The 24,770-nt window shown below is 45.6% G+C and overlaps 1 protein-coding gene across 2 annotated transcripts in view; it reads right to left on the bottom strand.

Annotated features, from left to right (window-relative positions):
• FOXO3 (forkhead box O3) overlaps nt 1–21,679 on the bottom strand; it is a 125,922-nt gene extending 104,243 nt beyond the window's left edge. The window contains exons 1-2 of one of the 2 annotated variants that reach the window (XM_042939504.1): nt 21,593–21,679; nt 19,754–20,503 (exon numbers count right to left, since the gene is read on the bottom strand). In XM_042939504.1, coding sequence (XP_042795438.1) covers nt 19,754–20,371 — 618 coding nt within the window. In that variant the 5' untranslated portion in view covers nt 20,372–20,503; nt 21,593–21,679. Of the gene's footprint in view, nt 1–19,753; nt 20,521–21,592 lie in introns of those variants that run through there. The other variant, XM_042939505.1, reaches the window with a different exon arrangement.
• Nucleotides 21,680–24,770: the final 3,091 nt, after the last annotated feature.

Here is a 24,770-nt window from a genome sequence, read left to right as displayed (position 1 = left end):
CTCCCGCTAGAACACAGAGCTGGGAATCTTGGACTTAGCACATGGCTTCACCTTCATGTACACTCACTACTTCTAGGGAAGTCACAAGCCTGCTGGGCCTGCTCCCTACATCTAGAAAACAAGATGTTTAGGATAGTCCGTATCTTTAATCCAGAAGAAGCTAGTAGGCACTTGCTTAAGCAGCTAGTAAATAAATGGCCTATACCAAACCCACAAAGAAGGCTGATTTCTCCTTTTTCCCATGGGGGTTAAAAGTGCAAGGAAAGTATTTTGTCTCTATAGGACATTGAAAACTCTGTTTGTATAATAAATATTCAAAAAATAGCCTCAATTCCTCTTAGGAAGCTTTTTCTTAGAGACAGCGCAGCCTATATTTTAAAGTATTGAGAAACTTTTATCTTTATCATTAATCTCAGAAAAAAATGGAAGCACTTTATTTTTCATGCAGATGAGAAATACCAGACAACCAAGTTCTTTCAACAAAGTCTTGGCAAGTCGCAGATCATTTTTCATGACAAGGTGACAGTGAGGAAAGGATGGCACATACAGTTTCCTTCTCTTCTCCTCTCTTTCTTTGGCCCCTCAAGCACCAGGGACCTTGTGAGATTGGGTTTACAGAAAGAATGCCTCTCCCACTTTGACAAAGAAAAAATTATTCAGAATTCTAAACTCCCTGAAAGACACTATCAAAGCATAAAACATTATTACATTTTTACCATTCCAGAACCACAAATAACTTTGCTTTCCTTTTTCTTTCCAGAATAAGAACTGCTGTGGTTCACTTTTCTCCCCAAAGGAGTCTCAATGGTTCCATGGCAGAGACTAAAAGCAAATTGTTTACATTTTAATCAGAAAATGTGTTTATTAACGATATCATCTGAGAGTATGTATGTGCTGTTTGATAATGTTCTTTGAAGAAGTTACATAATAGCTAAATTGTCCTAAACCCAGCCATTGCTCCTAATATGTCATCACAATCCAGCTTCAGCCAAGGTATTTTTACTGGGCCATCACCCATGTTCCTAGATCCCTCTTTGCCAATCAAGTATTCACCCATGTCCTCTACAACTTATCCTCCTCCTGATGCTTCCATAATTCAACACCTTTTCACTTCAGTTCATCTTCTTAAACCAACACACACAATATCCTGGGCCTGAGTGTGAAAAAGATCCAAGAAAAGAATGAAAGCTAGACCTAAATGATCCACTGGCTTCCGAAGCCAGGCCACAAAGATGTAGCTATTCACCAAGTGGTGGAACACAACTGGGCTGCTTCCACTTGCCCAGGGGAGAGGGAGAGGAAAAAAAGCAGTGGTCACAGGGAAGTTTAGATGCAGTTCAAGTCAGAGCATCTGTGTCTCATTTCTCAATTTGCAAAATATGACTTGGGTCGCCCTTCTTGGAATATCACTTGTATCTGCTTTGCAACCTGGAGAAAATAGGCAGTTTGCAGAGTCCCATCCCTAAGAATAATTACACTTCACAGGAGTGCAAATCTTTAAAAAATAATAATAATAAAATAAAAGCCTGTTGTGTTCAATATGAATGCTTGTCTACAACTTCACACTCAAGCCCGTTCTTTATGGGCTCTGAAAGAGTGACAGGCCAGGCAGAACACATCTGTCTTTTTTTAAAAAAAAATTTTTTTTTTTAGCGTTTATTTATTTTTGAGACAGAGAGAGACAAAGCATGAACGGGGGAGGGTCAGAGAGAGGGAAACACAGAATCTGAAACAGGTTCCAGGCTCTGAGCTGTCAGCACAGAGCCCGACGCGGGGCTCGAACTCACAGACCGCGAGATCATGACCTGGGCCGAAGTCAGCCGCTTAACCGACTGAACCACCCAGGCGCCCCAGAACACATCTGTCTTAATTTTAACAGAAGATCATGCAAACTCCCCTCCTTTCTCTACTCTTAAACCCAAATGAGAGACGTGATAAGTATGGAACAGTCCAGTGAGGTCTCAGGCAGTATTATAAAATCAAAATCCCTAAAGTAGATAAATTATTGATTTCAGAGTTCAGTCAAAGCAGAGACATACTGACGCAGGTATCTCAACTCTATCACTTGCCAACTGTATGGCTTTAGCCAAGTCACTTAATATTCCTGTACCTCAGTTTCCTCATCTGTAAAGAGGAAGAGCTAATAGGCATACTACTCTTAGCAGTATTTGGTACATAATAAATGCCAAATAATAGTAGCTTTTAGTTACAGCCATGAAAATGATGGGTAAACCTTAAGGCTGAGACTGCATATATCTCTCATTTGCACCAAAGCAGGATGAAGATATAATGGTTTTTGCCCTTTTCGGAGAGAGGGGATAAGAGCTTTCCAGCATCATCAACTCTCTCCAGCTCAGCAGCATGCAGAAGTCAGGGAACAGAGGGACCTTCTCCTCAAAACCAAAGGCCTCCTCTACAGCCTCCTAGAAGGGATTTTGAAAGAGGGGTCAACCAGACAGATGTCCCTTGTTACCATCTTCAGATCTGGGCCACAGGAGCTAAGTACTCAGATCCCTCTCATCCTTGGGCTGGGAGCCAAGACTTCTAAGACTGCTGCCAGGCAGGCTTTTTCTTATGAGCCTGACTCTTCCTTAAGATACTTTATTCCTCTGCAAATGCATCCTTGATACCAGAATTTTTTCAAGATACCCTTCTTTCCCCATGCCCAAAACATTCAAGCAGTGGCCCATCCTTTTGGAAAAACAAAATGGAAGTGAATGAAGACATTTACACATTTCATCTGTGAGCAGTGGCAGCTTTGGGAAGCATCCCACCAGCTGTCTCTGACTGACTTCTTTTTTTTTTTTTTTTTTTTTTTTTTTTTTAATTTTTTTTTCAACGTTTTTTTTTTTTTATTTATTTTTGGGACAGAGAGAGACAGAGCATGAACAGGGGAGGGGCAGAGAGAGAGGGAGACACAGAATTGGAAACAGGCTCCAGGCTCCGAGCCATCAGCCCAGAGCCCGACGCGGGGCTCGAACTCACAGACCGCGAGATCGTGACCTGGCTGAAGTCGGACGCTTAACCGACTGCGCCACCCAGGCGCCCCTAACTGACTTCTGATCTTAGAAGTCCCTAGTAATCTCCTGGAGTCCAACTTTAAATGCTGCTTACAGTGCTCATGGCACTTTTAGGACACTCCTCCAAACTCTGGCCCCAGACAGAAGTATCTCGATGTAGCTTTCTCCACCACTGCGTGAACATTCTGATGTCTCAACATCTGAACCTGCCTTCCTGATCATTCTCAAGAATCTTGGCAAATCTGAGAAAAGTAACTTGTCTGGCCTCCCCATTCCCAGGAAGAAACAGATCACCACGCCTCTGCAGCTCAGTACCCAAGCAAGCCCTGTTGCCTCTGACAGAGCTTCATGAAGGAAAAGGTATGCTACTAACAGCAGAAGAATTTGTAATCCAAACTAATCCTGTGTTGTTGTTTTTTTAATGTGTCAGATATAAGAGTATTTATGAATCTCAGGCAGCATTCTGAAGCAGCTGCTAAGAGGTCCTGAAATGAACCTCCAAGTCTGGGCAACCCACTCTTCTTTGCACTATTTATATTCCTAAAGCCATCAGCTATGTTTGATATGGATGATCATGAGGCCCAGCTTAATGGACTACAGAATCCAATGATACTGACAGCACAAGTAACTTGTTTTGATCTTTACCTGGCTTCACCTTGTGGGAGAGGCTGTGCACCTTTTTAGGACCCTGAGCCAAGATGGACGCCATCTCCTCACCACCACGGCGTCTCCTCTGACCTCATCATGAAAGCTGCATCACTTTCCCCTTCGCGTCACTCACCCTCCACACTGATTACACCCAGCACATTTTAATCTTATCTTTCTCCCACATGTCCCACGTCTGTCGGTGGATGAGTCACTACAACTACTCCCCTGTCTGATGCTAGTCTTAAATCTAAGAACATTCCCAAAAGACCAAAACAAACAAGGGAAAAAAGATCACAAAACAATAAGAATCCAACCTAAACACAAGTCCTTTGAACACAATATATGCCCCAGAATGAACATCTGGCATCCTCTGTGCACCTGAGCAGATCCTTCATTAAGGTTATCCAGGAGGGAGGTTGGTGCCCTTGCCCTCACAGGAAGCTACACGGCAACGAGGATTTGTGGCAAGTCTAGAACACTCAAGGGGCTAGGGTCTTCATTCCATTTCAACAGATACCACCATGAGATGGCTGTTCATCTTTTCCCACTCTTGTCAGGATTCTGAAGCCAAGGTGGTATGAGAATTTTTATTTTTGACTCCCAATCTGTTACCAGAGGAATTCCAGTCTTAGCAAATGACTTAAGCAGTTCTTAAATTTCAGCTTGCAGAATTACCTGGAGGCCTTATTATAACATTGAATGCTGGGTCCAGAGATTCTGATTCAATGTCTGTGGTGGGCCCAAGAACCTGCATTTCCAAGTTCCTAGGTGATGCTGATGCTGCTGATCTGGAGGCCACACTTTGAGAACCACTAGCTTAATGTCAGAATATGGCAGGTCTCATTAGTGTATCAGGTTGGGTTGCACAAAAGAAAGATGGTACATTTAAGTGTCTCAGTGTTCAAGTCTCATGCAATGACCTGAAATAGCACCATCTCTTTTTGCAAATTCCTGAAAACTTTAAAATAGATTAACCAGGGTCCACTGGAAACTAGAAAAACAGGTGGGAGTTGGAAACATTAAAGAAACCACATTCATTTATATGAAAGAGAGGAGGAAATCCTAGCTAAGCACAGTTTGTTAAATAATGATGCCCTTGTCTTAGAAACCAACTGTTCTCTTTGAGCCCAACTAGACAGCACTCCCTTTTATATGGAGCTTCCAGGGAGCAAACTCTACTTGGTAATCTTCCCACGGAGGAGAAGGTAGAAATAGGTCTAGAAGTCAATTCTAAAATAGCTGATAACTCATTTCTCTAAGACAGTGGTTCTCAGCCCTAACTGTATACTGTAGCCTCCTGAGAGCCTTAAAAAATATGGATGCCTAGGCCCCATATCTAGAGATTCTAACCTAATTATTTTAGGATGGGACCTAGACACAGGTGTTTTTCAAAGATCCCCAGGTGATTCTCAAATGCAGCTGAGGTTGAAAATCACTGATGTAGGAGAAAGATCACAGAGAGATAGTAGGTGAATGGGAAAAAGAAGGGCAGTGAGTCCCCTTTACATAATGTCTTAATGACATAAAAGGAAAGAAAAAAAATGGGAGAAGAGCTGGGGGTGACTGCAGCAGGTAAAACTGAGGCTCTTAGAATCCGAGACTGATATTAAAATCAACCCAGCATTGTTGGCTGTTCGAGGTTCAAAAATCAGAAATGGCTATATGATCAAGGAACTGCCCACATTTGTCAAAGACTTATAACAGTCCAGAGGATATTTCAAGAAACCCTTTTAACCCAATGTACTATTTTTTCTCAGAAGAGTTAATAACTAGAGACTTAAGGCAAACAGCCTTAACTTCTCACAAACAAATCATCTAAAGATTCAACTTTGAAATCATGTGCCAAAAAACTTACCCCTGAAGAAAATTATAAATATACATATATACCTTTTTTTAATGTTTATTTTTGAGAGAGCAAGAGAAAGAGTGCAAGTGGGGGAGGGGCAGAGAGAGGGAGACACAGAATCCAAAACAGGCTCCAGACTTCCAGCTATCAACACAGAGCCTGACGCAGAGCTTGAACCCGCAAATTGTGAGACCATGACCTGAGCCGAAGACAGACGCCCAACTGACTGAGCCACCCAGGCGCCCCTAAATATTATTTTTTTAATGTTTATTTATTTTCGGAAGGGGGGGGCCCGCATGCATGGGGGAGGTGCAGAGAGAGAGGGAGAGAGAGAATCCCAAGCAGGTGCCACACACACCACGGAGTCCCACCTGGACTTGAGCCAAGATCAAGAGTTGGATGCTCAACCGAATGAGCCACTCAGGAGCCCCCACCCCTGAAAACAATTTTTAAAAAATTTTAAAGGGGAGGCAAGAGGAAGGAGATTGAAGGAGTAACTCTCAGAGCACTTGGTAAGTGAAATTATCTTCCTAGTAACCACACTGACAAATGAGTTTTCAAAGTTGTAAAATCATGTGGTTCAGATGATAAAACCAAGTTATTTTCTTCTCTCCCTTCTTGACTAGCACTAGATGCATGAGGTAACAAGCTGGGGAAAAAAAAGTTTGAATGCTTTACGATCCTATTTAAGGCATAATTATGAAGCAAAACAGTAAAACAGAGTTGGTGCTCAATGGACAGAGCAGGGAATCTCAAAGCAGGTGATACAGACAGAAGTTGGGTGAAAATTTTCTCTGCTCATACCAATAGGTCAAACACTGGGAGCCCAGATAGAAAAATTCAGATGTATTTCCACCGTGTTAACATTTAAAAACCAATTCATCAATTTAAAGTTTTTGATCTGATTAGAAAACTAAGATGTGGATAAATCAGCATCTTGAAAATGAGAACTATAATTTGATTAAAAACATCCATTTGTTAAGTAATTATTTCAAAATCAATTTAGAAGACATAGTTTTCACTAATACAACTTTTCTAATTTAACACATGCTACTTCACTTATTCAGTACTGATTACCCACAAATTAACTCAAAGCATTCCCTGATTTCATAAGACCATCAGAATAAACCCTTTCCCTCCTCCCAAAGAACACCTACTAATTGATACCTGTGATCAAAGCACCGAATTTTACCTTAACAATGAACGTGAAAGTTGAATGTGGTAAAGCCAAAAGTATGGCCCAGAACACATAGCCTTTCAGCCTGAAATAAGGATCTTTCTTGTAAAGGGAGAAGACTAATAGGACTGCTTTAGATATTTCAGTTCAGCAGAGGACATGCATCTATCTAGTCAAACAGAAGGCTGTAAGCTTACCTTTATTGGACAGGGTTGGCAATAGAAGGCCTGATCTAGGCCACTAATTTCAAGAAATTGTATACTAGCTCACCTAGGAAGTTATCTATGAGGACCTTCAGAATCTAAGTGTGCCAAAGCAAGCACACTCACCCTGGAATCAGCTCGAAGAAAACCTTAATCAGGCCCATAATTTTCATAAACCCATTCTAGGCTTCTCAGGATTACACAAACAGTACACCTGACCTAACTGCTCATTATTCTTCTAAACAAATTCAGAAGAATGTTTGGGTTCAGAGTTTCAATGTTTACTTTAAAAAAAAAAAAGTATCTTACTGAAAATTTAGTCTGTGGGTCACTGTTTATTTGCACAATGGGTATATGCATACATGGCAAATTAATGCTGTTAATGAGACTGTACTGAAAACTAGTAAATAAAGATACATCCCTTCTCATTCTACCAACTGGGGGGTAAATATATATATATTTACAAAGATGCACATGTATAAAGGGTGAGAAGGTGAGTTTAACAACAAATCCTTGACATGGAAATAAATGCTGGCAGGAAGCCCCAGGACAGCTATCCTAACTAATAAGGTAAAAACCCTAGAAGATCTACAGCAACACTGAATTTTAAATTAGGTAAAAAATTTTTAAAGAATTTACCAGCAAGATAAGTTCTAATGGAGACATTCAGAGAAAGAGTTTTACTTTATAAAACCATTATAGTATTATAAAAAAATTTAAATGCATCAAGCTTTTAAAAATACTGAGTAAAAAAAAAAAATATCAAGTAAAATTAAAACTTAAAAAAGAGGAATGTGAGCAGGAAGGGTTAAACATCACTCAGCTGAGCTTAATATGAAATATGAAACTGAAGCAATTATCTAGATAATTTATGATGAAAGGAATATTTCAAAAATCAATTATTTGGACACTTCAGGAAAAAAGCAGTTTTGAAATTTGAATTATATGAATTAATGACTCAGCCGTCCACTTGATCTTTCTAAAGTAGTACGAATTTTCAAGGAGACATCTAACAAGCTCTACTGGATATAATTTCATGCCCACCTTAAACTTCAGGTTGATAACCCAAGTTGTACCTTTAAAAGTCCACTGTGGCCACTGCCACCTTCTACTGCAACTGCCTCCAGCCCCGTCACCCTCCCCAGCACCCTCTATATTCAGTTATCAGGCAGAACCGTTCTGCCGGCTCCACATTTATCATAGTGTTTCAGTCTATCTTCTGGACACTATCCAGGCACTACTCACCTATCTTTACTATGAAACTGAGAGTTCTGAAGTTTTTTCAAACACACGTAGGATTAGTGTTCTGCTAGCCACATTTTATCTTAGGGCACATGAGTACTGCATTCCCCTGGCCAATTAAAACCATCATTTTAGGTCCTACCCATACATATTTTTACCTTGAAGATAAAAGCAATAAGCTCTTCAGTAGAGATAAACACTTTAACCTGGCCAGCAACTTGCATTATGCAACGTTTTCAGTCTCTGTCTTGGCAACCTGCCTTTAAACCCAACAGTACCTGCATAGCAAAGAGTCAAACACCTCACAAGGTATTTTAATACCTTTAGTTATGAGATCTGATTCAGCAGCCAAACTGCTGCCAGGAGCTTCTTATAAATTTTGTTCCCCTGCAATCTGTTTTTCTTGGTGGTCTCGTCTCCCTTCATCTACTTTAGATGCTTTAGGTAAAGTCTACAACATAATAGAAGCACAGACACCCTGTTCTCCCAAGGCAGAAATTTGCCAGAGATAATAGTCCAACCCAAAGGATTTCTATACACTATGTATGAGTCTATTAGTTCTAAATAGTACACTTTGTATATGAGGCAGAGTAAACCATGCTCCTGCAAAGCAGTGACTGATCAGAAATGAGAATCCACACACCTGCAGGTTTTTGACAGAATTCTCAAGCCACTTCTTCTATTCTCCCACTAAAAGTCGAGGCACTGACTCAATTTTTAAGTTATTAGCTCATGCAAATAAAATCAAGGAAAGGAGCCTAAATCATGGGTCCAAGTCCACTCCCCTAGCAGCACACAGAGGGGTTACCCCAGTCAGCCACAACTTGGAAGACAAGCCTTCGAGACAGTATTCCGGTGGATTAATATGAGGATTAGTGGTAACATATGTAAAGATGTGGCACACAGCAGCAACCTTTAAAATGGAAGCTATTTTCTAAAAGTACAAACTTCCAGTTATAAGTCACGGGGATGTAATGTACAGCATGGTGACTACAGTTAATAACTGTATCGCATATTTGAAGGTTTCTAGGAGAGTAAATCTTAAAAGTTCTCATCACAAGAAAAAAAAGTCTGTAACTATGAATGGTGACGGAGGTTAACTAGACTTTTTGTGGTGAGCATTCTGCAATATATACAAATACTGACTTGCTACATTATACACCTGAAGTTAATGTTGTATGTCAAATTTACCTAAATTAAAACACACACACACACAAACTCAACTCTCCCTGCCAAATGAATAATATAAATAAGTGAAATGGCAGCTATTTTATTTTACTGTTGTACACCCCCCACCCAACCCAAAGTCCCACTGACACTCAGGAGACAGTAGAGCACAATAGAAAAGGCAAAAAAAAGTTCCAGAGTCCAAGAAACCTGGGGTCTGATCTCAAGTTCCTTGAACCATTTCCTCATCTTTAAATTGGGATTTACATTTAAATGCCTATCTTGTAGGATCAACATTAGATGTAAAAACCTAGCTGAGCATTTGGTGCTTAAGTGCTCAATAAATCCTAGCTACTATTATTATAATTAGTATAATATCTAGGTCTGAGAATATGGTTGTGAAGATGCCTTTTTGTTGTAAGGATCAAACTGTCTCTCCGGGCTCTCCTTCCCAAAAATATCATTTTGAAATAGAATGTTAAACTGTGCAATTCTCACTCTTAAATACTTCAGAACTGTTTCTACTTCTACGATGACAACCACTCTATGTTCTATGCTTCATTAGGATGACTGGTTTTTGGGACATAAATATACACAAAGGAGACAAAAGCCTGAAGGCTCAGGTATGAGAAACTTTGAAAGTCCCTGAACCAAGCACAGGATGAGCTGAGGGGACTCCAGAGATTCTGGATTAGCCTTAGTACCATAATCAAGGACAATGGACCTGACTGGGCTCTACCTTCTCAAGCCCTGAGAGGAAAGAAAGGATCCTTCCACTGAGAACCCAAGGCTCCTTCTTTCTTTCCTCAAAGAGGGACGATTCTAGACCAAAGCTCTCAGCCAGAATTCCTGGGCTTCAGAGAAACCTCAAGCCCACACTCCACACGTGCAGCCATTCCATGAGCTTCAAGAAATAAATTCAGCAAGGGGGACAGAGGAGGGGGTATGAGGGGGAACCCAGGACATATTAGAAATGGGAAGGAGGAACAAGTTCTAGTAGTTCTAATTGGGAAATCAGGTATATTCATGCCTCCCTTCTGTCTCCCACAGCAGAATGAAGAAATTTAAATTATAAGTGGCCTGTAAATGATTAACATTTTAATTTTAATCTAATTTAAAATGGGGAGGGGCAGAATGGATGACAGTGGTCAAAAGGCACAAACTTCCAGGTATAAAATCAGAGTAGATCTTAAAAGTTCTAATTACAAGAAAAAAAAGAAATCTGCAACTGTGAGCACCAATGGATGTTAATTCAAGTAGGCTTATTGTGGTGAACGTTTTGTGACAGACACCAAAGTTGAATCAGTATGTTGTACAGCTGAAACCAATGCTATATGGCAAATAATCTCAGTAATAACAGAACAATAAACAGAACTTTGTACTCTTCTCCTCTATCTGCAACCCTGCCTGTCCCTCTCTTCCATCTCCAAGCTCTCGTGTTTGTTTCCCAAGACTACCATAACAAATCACCAAATTCGGGGTCTTCAAACAACAAAAATCTATTCTCTCACAGTGCTGGAGGCTAGAAGTCCAAGGATTCAGCAGGGCCATGCTCCCGCTGAAGATGCCAGGGTGGGGACTGTCCCTGGCCTCTTCCTAGCTTCAGGTGGCTCCCAGCAACGCCTGCTGCGCTTGGCTACTAACCACATCACCCCTTAAAAGACCCTATTTTTAAATAAGGTCACATTCTGAGGTTCCAAGTGGACATGAATTTGGGGGGAATACCATTCAACCCACTACAACTCCCAAATTAAAGTAAACCACCACCACCAAAGTATGGGGCAAAGGGGAAGGAGATGACAAAATCACAGCATTACAGAAATATCAAAAAAAAATAATTCAAAGTTATAATCGCCAGTGGACTATTACTTCCAAACTGAATTAGAAATAATGTAGCTTTTGCCTTTCTCTCACCTGTGGGAAACTGTGAAGTCTTGGAAAATATCAGAAGTCCCAATCAAAATAGCACTAAAACACAGGACATTCCACTAGCCCAGACACTTGAATACTCTGAAAAATTTGGTATTACGTATAAACACTCACATATATTATCAGAAGTGAAACAACAAAAAATATGAAAGACAGGGAAGGATATTTTTCAGTTAAAAGTGCTTTCATTTAACTATTTGGGGATGGAAAGTGGATCATGGGTCTCAGAAGACCAAGATTTCCTTTCAAAAAAAAAGTTACCTTAGTGGTCAGCAGCTGTTATTAGCATATGAGCTAAAAGTAAAGCAAAGTTCATCAATACCAATAAACGGAATTTTCAAAGAAAAAAAAATTTTTAATAAATTTTTAAAAAGTTACCTTAGGTTTTTAACAGCCCCTCCACAAATTATCCGGTTGTTTTTTTTAATGTTTTATTTATTTTTGAGACAGAGAGAGCCAGAGCACGAGCAGGGGAGGGGCAGAGAGAGGGAGACACAGAATCCGAAACAGGCTCCAGGCTCTGAGCTGTCAGCACAGAGCCCAACGCGGGGCCGGAACTCACAAACCGCGAGATCATGACCTGAGCCAAAGTCAGCCGTTTAACTGACTGAGCCAACCAGGCACCCCTCAAATTATCTGTTTCTGATGACATAAACCTACATGGAAGCACTATATATCACAGTCCTTTTTATTTTAATCAAGGTATTATTTCGGCTTTATGGGGAAAAAAACACTTGAGATGAGCTTTAAGACCTGTGTACTCCCTCTGCTGGCTCTGAATTTAAAGTAAATTCTCAATGGCTTCAGGAGCCAAATTATTAATTTCACTAGACATCTAAAACACAATGAAAAATATGATGTGGATTCTCCCCCAACACACACACACACACAAATAAGAAATTCCAAACACCTACTTAAAACTGCCAAAGGCATCTCTGTTGGATTTATTGTAAGTTTACTCCAGAGGAAAGCTAATGCATTTCACTTGTTTGTAGCAGGAGTCACTTCCTGCATCAGCCTTGCCCCCTACAAGTGTGCCACAAGCTTTCCTTGCTCTGTGTGCGCCTCTCCACTGCAGGACGAGGATACATCTGACACCCAGGCATGGTGAGCCCCTAGAAGAGAACCTGGCTTCTTCATCACAAGCAATTACTAGAGTAGCAAATTACTGAAAGGACCACAGCCCATAAGGGAACCTAGTCCATTTCATTTTATAATGTTATCCCATAATAGAAAAAAAAAAAAAAAAAGCCTGAGCCTGAGTGGAAACTGAAAGACACACTGTCTACAAAAGCCCAGCTTGAAACATACACCAATCACACACTTGTGTTTTATCAGGAAGGAAGGATACATCACAATACTCTATGGATGCTTGCTACTGTGCTTCTTTTTCCAACTGGGGAAATTGTGATACTGAGAAAGAAATGTTGTTCAGTCAGGAATAAAATGGTTAAAGGCACTGAGTCTGTCAGGGTAGGGATGCCATCAGAATTGGGCTCTTGTATCATAATCACAGCCTAACCACACATTTCAAAAACATGAACTCGGAAGAGCTCCAGACTAGCCCTTAAAAGATCCATCTCAAACAGTGCTTGCTGTCTCTTCCTCCTTCATACACGACTTCTATTTCCCAATCCATGGATATAAAACTTCAGGTCCATCTGGGACTTCTGCCTCCAAATGCAGAACATTATGGACAACTTACACAACAGCTTTGCTCCTGTAAGAAGTGGGTAAATGAATTTTAGGCTGAACAATCCCATGGTGACTTTCTCTAGATGGTGCATATTGATGCTGCATCGGTGGGGCATACACACAGAAAACAGACTTGATTTCAACTTTTTCCTCTAAATGAAGTCATTCCAAGATCAGGTTCCCCTCAGTTTCTGTGATGGGTAGTAACTGGCACTAATGAAGTTTTCAGGGACTTCTACACGAGGAAATAAGACACTAACAAGAAATGCCTTAGATAGCAGAGTACCCTTTCATAACTACGCCATACCCTAGCAACATCAATGCTAGGAGGTCTCAGACTTCATAGCTAGAAGTATCCAAAAGACTCCACATGTGGTATCGCCTCACTCTCGAATCACATCATCTCTTTCAGTGTCAAGAGTCCCAGAACAAGGCTATCTTCATGGGCTGTGGACATAATGATCCAAAAAGCAGCTCCAAGGATCAGATATGTTATTGTCTGGCAGACACATTCTGTGCTTTGGAGGCTCTTACACTGTCCTTGGGAATCAAGAGGAGTCAGAGAAAAATGACAAAGCAAGTAGGTGGGAGTCAGGGGTGGGCACAGTAGGGTGGAGTAGGGTTAAAACAGAGGGCTTTTAGGTTAGCTAAAAGCACTGATGGAGAATGCTAAAAGAGCAACACAGTTACTTTAGCACAACCAGCCTAAAGGAAGGGGGAGGGGAATCAGAGGCAAGCAAATGAAGTAAGAGTTTGCAGAAATGGAAGCAATGACACGAACAGCTGTGAAACCACAATGGTTAACAGCAGACATTACAGAACAGTGGTTCCCGGGGGCTCACGTGGACACACTCTTAGCTCCATCTCTGCTAGCTGTAGGATCCTGAACAGTCACTCACATGCTCTTGTCCTGCTCCTCACCTGTAAAATGAAGTAGTTAGATGATCTTTAAAACCTCTTTTAGTTCTAAATTTGAGGCGAGAAGCAATGTGGATGAGTCAGCTGTATCAAGGCTCCACCTCCACTCCAGAGGGAGGCCAGGCCCCATACGACAGAACTGGAGATCCCAGATCAGGCCAGGACCACAGGTGTGCCCTAATCTGGGCAGACCTGGAAAAAACCCAGCTTCTCCCAAACAGACCCAAACTATAGGAGCCATGCCACAGTGGCCTTGCATCTCCAAAGCAAGCTGGAAAAAAATGATCGGCAGAGAATTAAAGACCAGCTCCAAGCCAGAGTTCAACACCAACTTTCCAATTTGCCAGTGACATCTCTGCAGAGAGCTGAAGTACTGATGAAAGCAGAAGTACAGATGTGAAAAAAGGCAAAGTGAATGAACAACAATGACAAGTTCATAGAACACAGATTTGCACGTTTATTTTTTGTCTTCCTCCAATAGAACATGAATCCTGTGAACTGGAACCTTATGTGACTTGTGCTCCTACTATATCCCTTAGGCCCAGGAAAAAGCCCTGTGAACGGTATGCCTTTGATTGTTTGTTGCATGAATAAAATGGCATGTGATGAAAATGGTAAAAAGGTTTTCTCTCTCTGATCTTCGGTCACTTACTGTATGCCAGCTATAACGTCCACGGACACTAACTTACCTATATATGTGTCATTCCCAACTCCTTCTATAGCAGCAAAAGGCCAGAGTGGCTCTTCAGGACTCTTCAATTTGTGATACAGGAAAAGGTAAGGAGAAAAATGACTCAAGAGAGGATCAAGTCTGTTCCCTCCAGGCAAGACGAGCAAGGTATGAAAACAAAATAAATTCCATATTCTCTCCAGCCTGGGAATCTGATCTGATAAGCAGTGGGTCAGCAGGGTGCCCTGCCAGAATGTACAGACCTAAACAGTCTTATCTTTGCATATTTATGAAGATCTTTGGATGGATGGTATCTGCTAAACTTTTCCCAGACCAAATAAATGACTTTTTACTGGGACAAGGACTCTTCATTAATTTCCTAAATAAAAATATCTTGCAGGTTTTAAGTAAGAATCACACGTATTAAAAAGTTGAACTACAAGATGTTCTTCTATGGTGTCATTCTCTTAAAATAGAACCCTCCTAAAATCTCCTAAAAATAAGTCTGCATAGTTTCATTTCATTTTCTAAGAAGGAGATAAACATATCAAAACAAACACTTAGCTTCTTTTTTAAAGACTCTCTCTGCTACAGGGCCCACAGATCAAAGTTTAAAAGGGCCAATTTCTTCACTTCAGAGGTCGATGACACAGCTTTGAAAAAGAGGAAAAACAGTCCCCCAGTCCCCCTAGTGTGCTGAGGCTGTAGGAAGAGGAAGTGTATTCGTTGAGAATCCCTGACGAAGACAGTCCTGCCAAAGGAAGTTACAAAACAGCATTTTGGTAACATGGGCCAAGCAGAAGACAGATTCCTTACACACGACTGTAACTGGCCCTTTGGTGAGTTACTCCAAAAGGTGACTGAGGGGAGAATTACAAGCCAACATGGAATTATCACAACTTTGTCATTTTGAAATTAAAAAAAAATATTTTTTAAATATAAAAGTTGCAGTTAAAATGACATTTTCTTAACACAGTGTGTTGGGAAGGAACTGCATGCATTAATCTAAAGAACCAGAACAGTAAGAACATCAACAAGCACTGCGTGGCAGGTGGGTCCTCATCTTTTCACTCTGGGAAGAAGCTGTAAGAGTACACATTGTCACATGAAAGAAGACTAGTCTCTTGCAGAATTAACCTCCACAGCAGCAGCAGAAATCATCACACACACAAGATCCTCCATTTGTGAAATTTTGAGAACCAGCACAGACACTCACGGCTACTTGATACAATCATGCCCTAACCCCGTGGGAAATGCAGGTGTGTGGGTGTGAGTAGGTGAATAAGCAATAAATAGACCTTAACAGGTAAACCCTGGAGTCCTAGAGGTCTGCCCCCCTCCCCAGGAGGAACCGAGAGAACAAACCAGTTTAATTATGGGTGGTGCAGTACAAGTAAACTTAATCCGAATTAAAGGAAATGTAACCTTTTCCCCTCGTGACCACATCTGATTATTCATTTCTACTTATTGCCTGAGGTAAGGGAGCCTGTGAGATAGCCATCACCTTTCTGTCTGGCACAATATGCATCTTTCAAACCTAAGTTAACCAGGAACTTCCTCCTTTTGCTAAAATGCTATCTTTTCTGCCACCTTCATCACTTCATAATTCCTAAGTACCCATACTGATCAACACTGGACGGCTATACAAATATGAGAAACTCACTCAGCCTCCATCAATATTCATCTGTTTCTGATGCTAAAATAATAACCAAGACATCTTTAGACTGAGAGGCAAATATGCTTTTCAGGAAAGCATCTTTTACTTGTGTAAGACTACTTGTTACTTAGTAAGTGACTTTTAAAAAATAGATCCTCGATTTAAAGAGGAAAATAATGTGATAAAGAACAAATCTCCAGAAATGCGACTATTACCTGTGTACTAACTAGCTGTGTGATCTTAGAGAAGTCCTTAACTTGAAGAATCAGGTTCTTCACCTATGAGGGAGTTGAACAATCTCTGCAAACCTCATCCCGGCTGTATATTAGAATAACCTGAGAAACTTAAACAAAAACAAACAAACAAAAATAATGCTAAGCCCCAGACCAGCCCAATTAAAACCGATTCTCTGGGTATCGGCTTTTTTTTTTAAGCTCCCAGGTGATTCTAATATGCAACCAGGGCTTCAAATCACTAGTCCCAGTTCTGATCTCCAATGTCTTCTTTTCTAATCCTTTCATTCTCTGATCTTAGGGTGAGAATTCTGGTGACAGAATCTCAGAATGCAACAGGCCAAAAAAGCCACAAAAAAAGCAAGGCCTAAGCCCTGCATACTGTGCCTATGTGCACACAGGACTAGGAGAGGTTAACCTGAACTCTAGACATTTTTAGAAGTTAAAAACCCTAATGCGTAACTAAGAATGAAAGCAGTGTGGTTTAAGTGCACATGCCTGCTCTCAAAATGACTAATCGTGATAGGAATCAACTCCTGAAACTTGGACGCAGGGAAATGGGTCACAATTAGCTCCTGACCTCTCCCTCTTCCCTCTTCTACCACCCCCCACTGAACCACAAGCATAAAAAAAGGCTGGCTATTAGTCATAATCAGAATATGAAACCAGCCCCAGTTTCAAAGGGCTTTCTCCATCATCAAAGATTTGGAAGTTCCTGCATGGGTGCATCTTTTGATGAAAGTCATCTTACAAAAAATCTTTAAAGGATATCCCCACAAGTTGTCATGTGATACTCAGAACTAGTATAAAATCTTAAAAATAATTTTACTTACATTAAACACAAAGACATTTTACTTTATGCACTGTATTAAACATATTAAGGCTCGAGTTTCAATTTATATTTCACAAATGTTAGAGATAAGATAGAAACTAATTTAACACTGTGCACTGAATATACTCCAACCAAAAGAGAGAGAGAGAGAGAGAGAGAAATGAGATAGCATGAGACCAAAAAAAGGTTAAGGACATAAAACCATAAAGTTTATGACTAGGCCCCAAATCTCTATTGTAAGTCCTGCAAGCTACGTGAAAATATAATTAACTGAATCACAATTCATGGCTACTTTTGGTAATACTACTTTCTCACCTAGATCTTTAAAAAAAAAAAAAAAATCAAAACTGTTACCATCTTTAACTGTAAGCACAATAGCAAGAAATGTTATTTGTGGAATTAAACTACTTTTGTAAACTTGAAAGTCATAGGAAATGTGAAAACCCTTCCAACGCTAACTTTTTAGCTTTAACTAGCTAACTTTTAACTAGCAGATCCTCTGCACCAAGTTCAAAATATACAGGACTCACGGCAAGTGTGAGAAATTTGAAAAATATTCCAAACCCCTATATCCATTTTCTTAGATCTTGAAACCCACCCCTTCCTGACACTATACACTGAGATTAACCCTTGCTATTCACTTGGAAATTCAGTTTTAAAAGCTATCACAGTAACACTGCTTTGAAATGGAACTCACTCCCATGCTTTCTGTAAATGGCCCTCGGATCACACAGCTGGCATTCTTTTGCAAAGCTTTAAAATTAAATCCAATGTAAGATTCATAATGTCAGCATTCATTAAAGGAAATGAGACAGATATGTGGAATAATTTCAAAGCACACATTTTGCTTTTAAAGTATCTCAGCAAGGGGCGCCTGGGTGGCTCAGTTAAGCATCTGACTCTTGATTTCAGCTCAGGTCATGATCTCAGTTTCCTGAGTTCGAGCCCTGAGCTGGCCTCTGCACTCAGAGCGTGGAGACTGCTTGGGATTCTCTCTCTGCCCCTCCCTCACGCTGTCTGTCTCTCTCAGGATTAATAAACTTAAAAAAAAAAAGAAAAAAAAATCTCAACAAGTCCTTTTCTAGCCATAAGAAATTATAAAAAAAAAAGGTACTTTGCAAGTTTTTTTTTAAGCAAATTAAAACTCAACACACTAAGTTCTTTTTTCTTTAAAACACACTACATTCTTCAATTTTTACACAAATTCCTCTCCGGGGCTCCAGTTCCCCACCAAGATTACACTGTTCTTGCTGTACACACATACTGGAATCCAGGAAGATACAGTGAAGAGAAGGACTGAGGAAGGAAGCAACCACCTCTTTAATTAAAAAAAAAAAAAAAAAGCTAACTTGCAAATAGAAGCAACTGATAAGTGATATGTATCTCCACATGTACCTCTTTTGCCTGGTAATGACACATTCATATCTTGGGGTAGAGGCCAGGAGAATGAGGTGCCAGGAAGAGCAAAGCAGCTGGGTATCAGCAGCCCAGCAGGGGCACAGGAGTTAATCTGTTTAGATGCCCAACTGCAGGAAGTCATTACATCATAGGCCTTTCCACACCTCTCTCCCTACCATGTGCCCAGTGCCCCAAGAGGCTGAAAAGGAACAGTAGAGAGCCTCCCTTCTGGTTCACTTATAGGTAGAAGCCATTATGGCCCAGTCCTGCCACTACATCTCCCTCCCCTAGGCCAGGGAAGGCTAGGTGAAGCTCCAGGCCCCAGTCCTCCACACCTGGACCTGGCCTCAAATAGCGCCAGAGTCCAGGCCTCAATAGAAGCAGCAGGTGTGGCTAGTCCGCCTTAAGGTGGAAGGGCTGGCCCATTCCAGGACCCAGAACATCTCAAGTTTGGAGACTCCTTTACTGGGAAAACCTCTCTAAGTAATAAAGATGTCAACACAGGCAAGGAAAGACAAGCAGCCAGGAAAAGGTTTACAACCACTGCTTTTTCTAATGGGACCGGTATGCCTATGGGAATTAACATCCACACGTTAGATAGAAACTTCGACGTAAGGGTGCTCATCCAGCTAGTAACAACGACCATGCTCCTGTGACCAACTGGGAACCACAAATCCAACCGCTTCTCCGGGCACCAAGTCCCAAACACTCCCCCACATCCTCTCACTCCACCCGCAGCGCCCTCCCCGCACCCTCACTACGGTGATTTCTACTTCGAAGTTAGCCGCAGACCTACCTCCTCCGCGCAGTCCGGGGAATCCGTCAAACGCACTCCTGTCCGCCAGTCCTTCCCTCGCCGGCATCCCTTGCCCCCTCTCCTCACCTGGCCATGCCCGAGGCTTCCCCGGAAGCCTCATTTCCCCAACCCCCCTCCGCGGCCGACCCCAGGTTCCCCTCCTCTGGGGGTCACACAGATCCCCCGAAACCTCACAGCGGAGGCTCTCGCTGCCAACCCCTCTCCCCAGCGCCCGCAGGCGCGCTCCGATGAATCGAAGGCGCGTCTCGCACTGCGCAGGAGGCCCGGCGGGTCCGGCCGCCCGCCCGAGGTGGGTACGCACCTTCCACCCGGCCGAGCTGTTGCTATCGCCCTTATCCTTGAAGTAGGGCACGCAGCGCACCATCCACTCGTAGATCTGGGACAGAGTGAGCCGTTTGTCCGGGGAGCTCTCGATGGCGCGAGTGATCAGGTCGGCGTAGGACAGGTTTCCCCAGGCGTTCCGCCGCGACGAGCATTTCCTCGGCTGCCCGGAGCCCCCAGCCGCCCCCGGCTGCGGCGGTGGCAGTGGCTGCTGAGGCTGCAGCGGCGTCTGCGTCCCCCCGCTCAGCGCGCCCGCCGCGAGGGCTGGCCCGGACCCGGAGTCCTGCCCTCCAGGAGCCAGCAGCCGGGCCGAGTCTTCAAGGAGCAGCCCGGAGCCCAGCGTGCCGCTCCCGCCGCCGCCGATCGCCATGGCCGAGCTGGCCCTACCGCTACCGTCCTCGTCGTCTTCATCGTCCTCCTCTTCGGGGATCATGGAATCGGCGGCCGTCTCCCCCGAGGGCTTGGCCGGGCTCCCCTGGAGCTCTGGCCTCTGCAGGGGCCACGTACAGGAGCGCGGCCGGCTCTGGGGCTCGAACTCCGGGTCCAGCTCCACTTCGAGCGGAGAGAGCGGGGCCGGGGAGGCCGGTGCCTCTGCCATCTTCGCCGCCCGCCCGCCCGCGGCTCGGGCTCTCGCGCTCTCCTCTCGCGCCGGGGCGGGGTGCGGCGGGGGAGGGACGGGGGCGCCGCGAAGGCTCGGGCTCCCGGGAGCCGCTGCCGCTACTGCCGCCGCCTGGGGAAGCACGAGAGGAGAGAGAAGGAGAGTTCGTTATCCCGGGCTGGAGCCCGGTCCTCGGCGAGTCCTCGCCCGCTGCCACCGCTTCCCGGCCGCACGGCGCCCGCCTCCTAGAAGCAGGCAGACCTGGAGACGTGCGTCCCGCGAACCTGGCGCAGCAGACACCGCCCCCTGGCCAGGCCTCGGGGGAGACCGGAGCGAATCGACGGGCTCGCACGGGGCAGCCCCCTCCCCCCGCCGCCGCGGCCGCCAGATCTGCAGGTCCCTCCTGGGCTAGGTGGCTGGGCGGGGAAGAAGGGGGAGGGGCGGGGGCGGGGGAGGGGCGCGGGCCGCGCCTTTAAAGCGGGCAGCGGCCGGAGCTGGCGCAGCCGAGCGGCGGTCGGAGCCCGAGCGGGCGTGCGTTTGTTTATGTTTCGTTCGGGCCCGCTCAAGTGCTTCCCGCGGCGCCGCAGCCAAAGTCTGTGGCGTCTTCCGCTCTTCTCTTCCTCGCCCCTGGCCCTGCCGCCTCCGCGCCCCCTTGTACCCCTTCTCCTGGCCGAGGGGCCCGAGCCCGGGAACGACACGGGCAGCCACCTTCTCCTCTCTTGGCCCCGCGGGCCGGGAAGGCGAACATGAGTCCGAGTGCGGACCGGCCCTTGACACTTCCAGAAAAAGGACCAGACGGGAAGCAGGGGGGCAAGCAGCTCGGCGGGTGTTTGCAAAGGGTCGAGCCAAGCAGGAACGACCACTTTGGGTTTTTGTGTGGTTTATTTGCTCGCGGACGTTGTACCCTCCACCCCCTTCCCTGTAAAGAACGCGGGGAGGGGACAAGTCGGAACATAAATCTTCCAACAGGTCAGGAAGCGCCAAGTCTCCCGGGCTGCCAGAAAACCCGGACCAGCACGTTCATCACCTCCTTGCTCCCGCTGCTGCCATCTTGACAGTTTTCCCCCCTTCACTCAAGTCCTTTAAAAACACTAGCGGGAGGGAAAGGGGGCGCGCACACCGAGTCACGGGGAGGGAAAAGGGAAGCGCCTGGCCCAGCTCGGAAGCAGATCCGGAGTCACCGGGAAGGCGGCCGCCCCGCTGCAAAGCTCCGGCGCCTACCTCAGTTCCTTCCCTTCAGGGACGAGTGGGGAGGACGCACAATCCCGCGCGGGCCCGGGGCACGGCGAGGAGGGGGCGCGCAACCTCGGCGAAGGAGAGGCGCTCCGGCTGCCGCCGCAGCCCGCCTGAGGAAACGCCTGTCAGCCTGCGCGCCGCCGCCTTCCACATTCCTCCTCCTCCTCCCTTACACGAGAAGGGCGGCCGCGGCAGCAGCACAAAGTTATAGACACACGCAGGGTGCCTCAACCTAAGCTGACGGCGGGCGGGTCCCCGCCCAAGGGGAGGGCTGGGCGGCGGGCCCGGGTGTGCTGTGTGCGTGCGTGTGTGTGCGTGTGTGTATATGTGTGCTCGCGCGCGCGCCTGCGCGACCCGGCTCCGCGGGACTGCGGGCGTGGGTGTCGGGGCGCGCGCCGCGGGCCGGGACTAGGCGGGCTCCCGCAGCCCTCCTCGCTGGGCTCCTCCTCCCGAGAGTCTCAACGACAACAAAGCGCGGCGCCAGCCTAGGAGAAGAAGGAGGGGGAGAGCAGAGCCCCGAACGCTCCATGAGCGCAGTCGCGCGGCCTCTCAGACTCCGGGCAGGGCGCCTGGTACTGAGGGTCCCCGGCGGGCGCGTCCGTCCGCCAGGCTCTGGGCCCGCCCTGGTGTCCGGTTCCCGGTTAGAATCGGACACCAGGTAACACCCGAGATAAGATGCTGACCGCAGATCGCAGAGGTTACCTCGGCGTGGAAATACTGACAAGAGAAGATGTTGGTGCCATACAAGACTTCGATAAACTGACGCCCTCAGATTTGATCAGGCACCAAAAGGTTTGCAGCTGAGTTTCTTACCTAGGACGCTCGACTTGTCGTGGATTTCTTGGCAAATGAGGGGAGAAGTGTAACTAACTCGGGAGAAATGCAAAATTTCCCCCATTCCTAAACGCAAGGGCAGATTTTGAACAATTATGAATGGGAACTAAATTGCTTCTAATTTGTAAATGACTCCAGAACAGCTAATTGTGCATCTTTAAGTTTTTGGGTTTTTTATTTAAAGCTACTTCTTTAGGTTTGGGAAAACATCTTCACAAGTCCTTATCCTATTATCAGTGCCTAAATTGTTCATTTGTACACTAACAATGCACTACATGCGATACGCACACCAAAGCTCTATTCACTTTGGTTCATAAATATCTTTTTTCTTAAATCTTTGTCAGTCACTGGAGACCTCAGAGTCCAGAGCTCGCTCCTCAACGACCCAATACACAAAAAAGGTCCAACCCAGGGTACTCAGGAGTCCGCCCACCCAGCCAATTCCAGACTCCGGGCTTTGCGCAGGGCCCGTCACTCAAGTGACGCGCGGCCCCGCCCCTGCACCAAGCTAGTTCGACGCGTACAAACAGATGATGTCATTGTATCCACACGCGCGTGACCCGGGAGCTCTGCGCCGCGTCCCCATTCGCTGCACCGCCTACTCGTCAAACCACGCCGCGCGCTGACTGGCCGCGGGCACCAGTCTCCAGGCCCCAGACACCCCTCTCCGCCCCCCGCCCCCGCCCCCCAGCAAATAATAAACAATCGAGTAAAATTCTAAGGAAGAAAGGAGGGGACAGAGAGGAGAGGAGAGAAAGAGAGGGCGAACCTGAAGCCAACCTTTCGCGCGCTGAGGGAGAGTTCAGAGGCGGGGGACTTGAGAGGACAGAGGAGGGAAGAAGGGGAGCAGACCTGGGGCGATGGGTCCTGCTGCGAGGTGGTGGTGTAGGGAGAGGAAACTTGGAGAGCACCCTGCGGGGCGCGCCTGCCAAAGTAGAGGGACACTAGGGCCCTGGAGCTGCCGGGCTTGCGGCTTCTGGGCGGTGCGCGGCAGTCAGAGGGGGTGGAGAGTGAGACACGCCGGAGCGGCGCGGGCGGAGCCGGCAGACACGTGCGGGAGGAGGGCGGGCGCGCGCCGAACTGGCTCACCCGGGGCGCGCGGCAGCAGTAGCCGCGCGCGCTTGTTTACCAGCGCACGTGGGTGTTATTTTTAAATGGAATGTTGTGCTGGCCGCGCAGCGGAGTGGCGGGCGCGTGGGGCAGCCCGCGCTGGCTGGGGGACGCTGCAGACCCGGGCCACGACCTCTCCGGGCTCCGCTCATGGGCCAGGCAGACTGTCTCCGCTGCAGGATTCCGGCGCAGCGGCTGGCTGGGGCCGGTGAGCCTGATGGCGACTTTCGCGCGCTGTCCAAGCCCCTGCGGAGACGACGAGTTCCCGCCACCAAACGCTGCCTTCTTTAAGCCCGGTTTCGGCTCTTTCAATCACATTTCGGGAACAAAGCCGGCGGGGCTCCGCGGCCACACGTTCCGGAGCCGATTTCACATGCTCACATACTCCCTGGCACACTACACCCTGGCCGCGAGGTGGATTTATCACCTTGCGTAGTTTGTGACCTCGCTCTCGCTCAGAATGTCCCCCGAACGCGCCCGTCACTTGGGCATACAGCTCTGGCACGTACAAATGCGCTTTTGCTACCTCGGCTTCTCTTTGGAAGGGAACTCTGGGAAGGGGGGCTCTGACTGCTTCCTGGTGGTGTTCCTGCGCTTGCTGCTCCACTTTTCTCATTGTGGGCCTGTCCTGAGAGCCCTGAGTTTGCCTTTGGTTTATAGCCTGGCAATGTGGACGCTGACATAGGACAACTCTCAACTGAAAGTGTCCCTGGGGGGTAAGGGGACGGATTGGGACTTCAAAGATCACATGGGGGGCCGAGGGGCTTTTGGGCATGTTACCAGGAGTCGTGTTCAGCATCAGCGTGTTCAGCTTTTTGGGAGGAACCCAGAGGCCAGATCACCCATTGCTTTGCACCGTGATAGAGCATAGAATACAAAGAACTTTGAGTTGTTCCTTCTTAATACTTCTAGCACACTGTTAAAAAAAAAAAAAAAAAAAAAAAAAAAGTTCACACTCTGAATCTAAGCAAACTTTTGTCCTTAAAGTACAAACATGCAGACTTAGAATATATTTACACTGGCTGGGCTCTCAGGTTATTAGATTTTCACTAAAAACCTGTTGAGTGTCCATTTACAGAATGCCTATCCCAAGGGCATTCAAAACCTGGAAGCATTAAAGATTCAGATTAACTGAGCTTTTTGTGACCCCCTTGGTGAGGAATGGGGGTTGGGGACATGATACAGCTATGTCTCTCAAAAAGCTTACAGCCTTGAGGAG

The sequence above is a fragment of the Panthera leo genome, chromosome B2 (genome assembly GCF_018350215.1).
Source record: "Panthera leo isolate Ple1 chromosome B2, P.leo_Ple1_pat1.1, whole genome shotgun sequence".
NCBI classification, from domain to species: Eukaryota; Metazoa; Chordata; class Mammalia; order Carnivora; family Felidae; genus Panthera; species Panthera leo.
Note: the sequence above shows the minus strand (reverse complement) of the source record. Positions and strands in the feature narration are given on the sequence as shown.